The 8491-nt window shown below is 41.3% G+C and overlaps 2 protein-coding genes across 2 annotated transcripts in view; both read right to left on the reverse strand.

Annotated features, from left to right (window-relative positions):
* LOC115123577 (choline O-acetyltransferase-like) overlaps positions 1 to 2743 on the reverse strand; it is a 23543-nt gene extending 20800 nt beyond the window's left edge. Inside the window, exons 1-2 of the mRNA XM_065002331.1 lie at positions 2628 to 2743; positions 608 to 799 (exon numbers count right to left, since the gene is read on the reverse strand). Of these exons, the coding sequence (XP_064858403.1) occupies positions 608 to 799; positions 2628 to 2675 (240 nt within the window). The 5' untranslated portion in view covers positions 2676 to 2743. The remainder of the gene's footprint in view (positions 1 to 607; positions 800 to 2627) is intronic.
* A 1971-nt stretch (positions 2744 to 4714) lies between these two features.
* On the reverse strand, positions 4715 to 7730 carry LOC115123578 (probable vesicular acetylcholine transporter-B). The gene has a single exon (XM_029652922.2). The coding sequence runs from the start codon at positions 7129 to 7131 to the stop codon at positions 5539 to 5541; it is 1593 nt and encodes a 530-aa protein (XP_029508782.2). The 5' UTR covers positions 7132 to 7730; the 3' UTR covers positions 4715 to 5538.
* Between the last annotated feature and the right edge of the window lie 761 nt (positions 7731 to 8491).

Below are 8491 nucleotides of genomic sequence, written 5' to 3' on the forward strand. Positions count from 1 at the left end.
CTGCTACTCTGTCCTGGATTCCCCTCCTGACCTGCCTACCCTGTCCCAACCCCTCTCGCTCCAGCCTCAGCCTCCGCACCTGGTTTCCAGTAACCCGCCCAAGCTTCCTCTGACCTGCACTCCATCTCCCCCTTCTGTTTCAATAAATATCTTAGTTACTTCATCCCAGTCTCCTCGTCTGAGTCTGCAATTGGGTTCCCCTTTTTCACTCCACGTAACAGTTGAAGTATACACTAGATCGATGGTAGACTGCCTTTGCGTGCTTTACACATCTGGGAGCAAAAGGGTAAAGTGCATTCCACTCCACACCAGATCTGAATATTCCCACCCCACACCAGATCTGGCTTCTGTTTTCAATACAGTACAAACCTAGCATGGAGAGACAATAGATCGCTCATTACTCCCATACTGCTAACAGAATACCCATGGATTTGAATGCTTAGAGTTGCTAGAGGGTCTTGTCTGCCTCCCAAACACCGCCTTATTCCCTTTAGTGCACACTATCTCTGACCACACCCCTATGGACTCTGGTTAAATGTAGTGCACTATCTAGGCAATAGGATGCCATTTGGGATGCCCGTTTGTCTGAGCGAGGGAGGGAGTTTACCCAGTTGTGTGTGTTGATGCTCTTCTCCAGTAGCTTGTCCTGCAGCAGCTCTCCAGTGCCGCCTGGTTCTCCAAACTTCTCCACGATGGATTTAGTCTTCTGGTACTGTTCCTCCTTCACCAGGTGTTTAATACTGGTCAGGTACATGTCCAGGGTCTGCTTCAGGGGTGGGACAGGCACCTTGGGCAGGACCTAGTGTTGTGGAGATCAATCAATCACTCTCTCTCTCATCTATCAAGCAATTCATCAATCTATCTAATTTATTCATAAAGCCCTTTTTACATCAGTAAGTGTCAAAGAAATGTGTGTTACTGTACATTAACCAAGCCTATACACCAAAGGGCAGGCAGTTATTGTAATGATTGGGATAAACATTGGACTCATTGAGGCTGCACCCAAAAGGACAACATGTGTTCATCAGTGTAAGGAAGCTGTTGTCCTGTCTGTAGGCATTTATTCATTAGTCGGAGCATTGCAGCTCGTATTTGCTTCCTGAAGTGTATCTTTAAAGCTTGCATTCTTAGAACCTGAGTAAATTATTAATTCAAACCGCTTGAAGCCACGTCGAGAATGAATTTTACAGCGTCCTGTGGGAAACGAAAATGATGCCTTTGATCGAAACAGCTAAGGTTATTTTATATTGAATAAAATGCTAATTAAATGTTTACGGAGTTAGTGTGTTGATTAATTATTTGTTCGTTGGGTCCGATGTGTTGGAATCCTTCTGTCATTGTGGTCAATGTAATTTGTGAGAGTGGGTTACCAACATCAAATGTGAATCAGGTATGATTCAACGCATAGGTTGGTAATGTTATAACTCTGAATTTGCTCCAAGAAAATGGCCACTCTCGGGGAGATACATTAGAATCGTATCGTTCTGAATTCAATTGAATTTAGGCTTACTTAATTGATCCCCCATTCGGCAACTGAAGTTTCACTCCGCGGGCACGTGCTTCGTTCATATTCATCGTAACCTAAATCAATGTTGCTGTGTACTTTCTGGTAGCATAGGCTAAACTGCTCGGGGCAACGGAGAAGTTCATTGTTGAGAACCCTTTTGACTTCCCGGATTACTTCACCACGGGATTTCTCACAATTCGCAGAATGTGTATCTCTGTTGCTACAATTATGCACGGGGACTGCATCTTCTTTGGTGATTTAGTTGGTATCTTCCTACAAAACAGCCTGGATAAATTGTCCTTTACATGTAATAGGTTTAGAATTTGAAAAGTAATTTGAGTGCATTGTAGGCCTATCACGGTTTATACAACTCTTTCCTTTTGGTAGGTAGTGTGACATAGTCTCATTTTATTCTGCATCACTTTTTTTTAGATCGTTTCCGTTTGGGATAATACAAGTGTAGTCCTTCCAGCCTGTCAATTCTCTAGTTTTTGCCCCCTAGCGGTCAGCACGAGGACACGGTAGAAATATTCGCGTTTCAAAACCATCCTCTTTTCAGCACCACGGACAGCGCCTGTATCTGTTACACTAGCAGTGGTTGACAAGGTTGTTGCTCCATACTTTTTCCAAGGATAAAGTCAGTGCGTTAGTTCTGTAATCCACTTATTAAAATCTCTTCTCACTAAATGTATTTTTTTTAAACCAAAAAAAAAAAAGAGCAAGCCAAATTTGTAACAATAAATACTTAATTTTTGTAGACTATACAATTACTATACAAAACGAATTCCCTAAAATAGCCTTTCAGCAATGTTATGTTGCCAGTCACAAATAACGATGTTACAAAACAGCAACAGTATGAAAAAAAATGAAGTAAAGCAAAGCAACGTGATTCTACATGCTGGATTCTAAATCAATAAATGAATATCGATTAAGCTATTGCTTTTGCAAACCACCTGAATAACATATTTGTCTCTGACCTTATAAGCAGATAAAGCCTACATTTTAATATACCGGCAGAGATAAAGGATACTAAGGAATAACTGATGGTAAAATAGCAAGGACTATCCTTCATTACACTCGGTATGAAACTAAATCGAATGTAACAAAAAGCGTTTCTTACATAGCTTTCCCTGCGGCCTTTCGGCGGCTCTCTCTCCACGACAGGCATGCTGTTACCCGGTCTGGATCAGTCAGGTGAAAGTAATTTGAAAACCCTCAAGAGTTGGTTGAAGTTCAACCTCTTGAACGAACCCAGTACATCCAAATCATTCAAAGGGAAGAAAAAAGGGGGATTACGGTGAAATTGATTAGACTATATTTTATAACTGTAACTGTGAAGTTGTAATTATCAGTCAGATTTAAAAACTAAAATCCTTAGTGCCAATCTGTTAAATATAATACATTATTGTATAAACACAGGCTACATAACCACCAACACAATCTTTCCACAAGTATTAATCGACGAGCTGTCTCCTTCCAAGTCATCCAAACAAAGCACTTCATGCATCAGTTAACTTGCTGAACTAGCCATATGTGTGAATAATGAGGATAAGGAAAACGATTTCCGCTTACCTGAGCAATCCTTTTCTCCTGAAGAGGTCAAAAATGTTTGCAACTAGATGACAGTGTTCCGGATCCGTGTTCATAGAACTCCTTTGACGCGAAGGAATGTTCTTTCACCTCTCTGTCTCAGTCTCCAAGATATCCACGCCTACTTCAGACCCATTGCCAGGCTTTGACTTTTAGAGAACACTTGCTTAGTAAAGATGCTCTAGGTGGGGTTTGTCTCTACCCACTGGGCACAGACGTCAATTCAACGTCTATTCCACGTTGGTTCAACGTGATTTCATTGAAATGACGTGGAAACAACGTTTTTTCAACCAGTTTGTGCCCAGTGGGTACTTACCCCCGCAGGCAGCAAACTCCTCCCATCGAAATCTATTTGTGGAACATAGTATTTGACAGCTTGCCTTGCATCCCCTCTGACCACCTCTGACAAAGTAGGAAAATGATCTTGAAATAGTAGTTCTTACTAGCAGGGTAGCCGGTAGGACTTTATCGAGTGTGTCGGATCTAGGAAATAAGGTGGCTTTCCGAGTTTGAGAGCTGAAAATCAAAGAATAACTTGACTACCTATACTTGGTTGTTTAGTGAACAATATTGTTAGAACCGTTCTCCATGTAGGCGTCAGCTGCGAAGCGTTTTCACAGAGCAACAATGTCAACTTTCAGAACAATGGACAGTGCTGAGAGCCAGCTTGTTGCACTATGTCTTTACGCACAACCAAGTATACATTTACATTACGATATATGAGCTACATCATTCCTAAATAATAAGAATGTGATTCGCATACTCTCGCTGCTCGCTCTTTCTCCCCTCTCACTCACTCACTCACTCACTCACACACCCACAACACACGCACTCTCGCTCTCTGGCTCTCGTGCGTAATTGCACTGAACAAAATTATGTAATCAATACAAATCCACAGTGAAACGATTAGTTGGTTGAAGTATCATATCACCCGTACTTCAAAACTATTCGTTGATTATCTTTACAGTATGGGTTGAATAACAATCCACCCCTGTAACTGTCATTTTCTCACACATCTCTGACTGCAAAGCGTTTACTCGAAAGTCCAAATTACTCACAGATATTGTGCCAATAATGTTTGTAGCAGAGATGACTAAATTGTTAACTAACTAAATTGTTAATTAAATTACCTCAAGATCCGTCGGGATAAAAATATTGTGTATTATCTTCAACGTCCCAAATGGGGCAAAAACTGTTTGAATCAACGTTGTTTCCATGTAATTTCAACAAGAACATTCAACGTGATGACGTTGAATCATATTGGAAAACTGACTGGGTTTGAAAAAGCTCTTGAATGTAAAGGAATTTCGTCTCTTTTTTTTTTTACTCAACTTTTTAACCTTCAATCCAACGACACCGTGAACTTTGCTTTTGATTTCACGTCGAATTCACGTCGAATTCACATTATTTGACAACTCAACCAAATGTAAATCAAAAGTAGACGTTGAACTGACGTCTGTGCCCAGTGGATCTCTTTTATTCAACATGGGGATTGCAAGTTTACATAAGCATTCATATCAACTTGTTTATTTGGTAATATTATGACCTTCGTTTGATTAAAATATGGTTTAATCATCTCACTATAAATAATTATGACACACACAAAACACGTTTATATTTAAATACAATTTATTATAACTATAGTCGATAAATTAACATATGTTAATATGTCTACTCAGGATATAGGACGTTGTTATTGAGCTATTACGGATACTTATGCTTTGACAATACACGCATACATCACGCATACGCTCAAATATGCATAGGCACACATACAATTTAATAATTTACTATGTAAATATTCACATATGTACAAAACGCATTCCAATATAATACACTACATTTTCAGGAAAACATAACTTCAATGAAAAATACAGATGTCACAATTACGTTTCAAAATTAGATGTGGAAAAGAAAAACCCCAATTACAAAAATGTAAATGAAAATGATTGTCAATATGTCAACGAAATTATAAATGCAATCATAGGTTGACAAACCTAAAAAACGAGTTATTTTTGTGATGCGTTGATAGTTGGTCGTGTATTTATCATATCAATATAACATTTTACATACATTTATCTATTTACCTTTTTACAATACTCTGCAGTAGTTATGCGCACACAGTGACTTGTATTAGACCTTTTAGATTAGACGGCCAGAAGAAACATATTACATACATAGAACACGTGTTCAAAGACCATGACATTACAGTCAAAATAAAATCCCCTTTGGAAACGGGTCACACCATCATGATTAGGTGATTTGGTATGTGTATGTTGTACACCAGTAGCCCTACATTACAGAGTGAAGCGACTGTCTACCCCACTCTTTTGGCAGGTACTTAAATCCGAACGGAATGTGTACAAATTCTCGAACTCTCGGTAATGGATTCGGGGACGTTCTAAGTATTGCTACAGTATTCTAGATGTAGTCTGAATATTCTAACTGTACTCTGGACCCGATAATTCATCTACAGAGGCGAGTGTTTGTGCTCTAAACGGGTCGAACCCTCCATTCTCATCCACCACCACGGGCAAGCAGTCCCCAGCTGAACTATAGCCCTTCTTCTTGCCTCTCCGCTCCTCCATTTTCATGGTATCACACAGACCCTCGGGTTCATCATCGTCCACCAACAGGTTATCTCTCTCAGAGAAGGACGGTTTCATTTGGCACACGTTGCGGAGAAACAGAAGGGCCGGAGCGTACAGGACGTTGACGAGGCCCATGCCCAGGTTGAGTTGAACAAACCCATAGTTGTGCACTATATTTCCCGCCACGATAGGACCCATGGCATAGGCGACAGAATAGGAGATATCAGCTAAAGCGTAGACGCTGCCGTACACGGACACGTGACGCACGTCGACCAGAAAGGCAAGAGTTGGCAACAGGGCGGTGTCCACGAGAGCGATGCCGAAACATATGCCGCACAACGGGGCGATTAACTGGCCGAATGTTTTGCATGCTGGAATGGTGCACGAGCTGGCCCCGATAATGACCATACCTAAGGCTCCATAGAACCACTGCAGGTTGGGGTACTTAGCAGCCAGTTTGACGGTCATGTAGACACCCAGAACATGTGGGAAGAAAGCAGGCAGCCAACATAATCCCATTTCCCACTTAGTTGAATGCATGGTGCTCTCCATCCAGTTGGCTATAGTGGGCTCCAGAAAGGCCAGCGGGATATTACACACTGTCAGGGCACCTGCCACGACAGCTATGTAGGGGTCAACCATTAGTTTGTAGATGGGGGTGCCCACCGGCATATTGTCTCTAGTCCTGTTCGAGAACGGCTTGATCACTGTCAAGAGCAGAATCCCGTCTATAAGGCAAACCACGGCGAGAACGATAAACGGTACTCTTTTACCTGCAAACTCGTACAGGATACCCCCAAAGGGTGGCGCTACCAGGCTCCCAAAAGAGATGAACGCCAGGGCGATACCGAGGGCTTTAGTTCTCTCCGATTCTTCGGTGTATTTATCTGCTATCATGGCAATTCCTGAGGTGTCCGCGAAAGCTGAGCCCAGACCTTGTAAACTACGGGCGAAAAACAGCGTCGCGTAGTTCTCAGCAAAAGCAAATATACACGTAGAGAAGAACATGACGGTTAGTCCGATTAGGAGGGGGATATCGTATCCAACACGATCTATGAAAGTTCCTGACAACGGGTTGACTAAAAGCTGCAGGATAGCTTTCGATGCAAACAGTACTCCTATTTGAACATCTAAATTGTCCCTGTTGGTTTTAGCTTGGGCTGAGCTCATTGTGGTGTTGATTGAATAATTCTGATGTATAACTAGGTGGACGTGCTCTGCTTGCTCAAGCTCTAAATCAGCAAGGTAGTCGGGAATAATCGGGACTATAACCATATAGAGCATATTGTCTAGAAGGAGAGCCACGCAGACAATGACTAAAATAATCCGTCTTTGGTGGTCGGGGGCTTTCATTTTGTTGCCAAACTGTTTGGTTTTTTCTCCCATCTCGGACAGTTTTACAGCGGCTGATTTGGCCAACCCGGAGGACCCCCCTGTATCCATGATGATCTGCTATTGTTGTTGTCAATACAAAACGGCAGTGTTGTTTTCTTCTCCTCTCTCGTCTCTGCTCTCTTATACAGAAATCTCAGCACTACAGATAATACTATCCTTGAACATTTACGTAGCTGTTTCTTGGTTCACTTACGCGGTGCGAAAGACAAAAGGGTAGCAGGCTTGGAACTTTCCTCCGTGTGATTTTCTGACAGCGCGCGATGCTGCGGGCTTCATCGGTGGTTGGTCTTGTTTCACCCCCAGTTGCGCTCACATTAGGCGCTGTTTCATGGTCCGGAGTAGTGAAGTGGTGAAATATTTTTGTGCTCTTCTCTACACGGTGTAAAGAATTCAAACTCTAATAATCCATGTCAAGTTTCTATGGAAACGTTTTTAGAAGTTGTTTATGGAACTTGAGACCCTATATGTCCGATTCCAATGCTCATATCTCCTACTGTATCACCTGTAGCACGTTTGTGTTCCGTTCTGAGATCAGGAATGGCTTCGTTGCCATTGGTGCTTACGCATTGACTCGCAGGTCTGTCGATATTTTTTTTGTTTATTTTTTTCCCCCTCTCTCTCAATTTCACCAAGGGCTGTGACGCATCACCAACTTGGCCCCAAGTGGATCCTTTGCCAGTTGCGTCCTTTATGCTAATTCAGAAAATTGCATTAGTGAGCGTCATCACGACTCCTCCATACACGAGCGCAGGAAAACTCTCCCAGCAGGGCACACTGCTTAACCCTTGAGTTTCCTGAAGTACTTAAACGTATATTCTGTAACATTCCATATGTTTAGGCCTACATTGTAAGCCTAATATCAATGATTGAACGTGTCACTGTTTCTTTACAATTCTTTAATCACCATAGATTAATATACTGGCAATATAGAGGATATCTGGAAAATAACTCATATATGTCTAATTAGGCCTATGGGTATCGTTATTTCAAATCGAGAAGACTAACCTTAGTTTGTGGATTTGGCTTTGTTGAAAAAGTATTCATTGATCCAGTCACAGCAATCTTTCCAATATAACCTAAAACATCCTAAATAAATATTGATACCTGCAGCCATTTTTTTATGTAAAATATTTACTACCTGACGTATATACTTTATGTCCCATACAGGCAATCATAGCCTATTGTCCGCTTATATTATCATAATATAATCATATATAATATTGCCATATATTAAACATGAATGTAACAACATAATACTGAACCTGTAAATAGCTGTACAGCGACGCTCCCCATCCAACCTGACAGAGCTTGAGAGGATCTGCAGAGAAGAACGGGACAAACTCCCCAAATATATATATATATTTTTTAAACATTTATTTAACCAGGCAAGTCAGTTAAGAACAAATTC

Source organism: Oncorhynchus nerka, linkage group LG16 (genome assembly GCF_034236695.1).
Source record: "Oncorhynchus nerka isolate Pitt River linkage group LG16, Oner_Uvic_2.0, whole genome shotgun sequence".
Classification (NCBI taxonomy): domain Eukaryota; kingdom Metazoa; phylum Chordata; class Actinopteri; order Salmoniformes; family Salmonidae; genus Oncorhynchus; species Oncorhynchus nerka.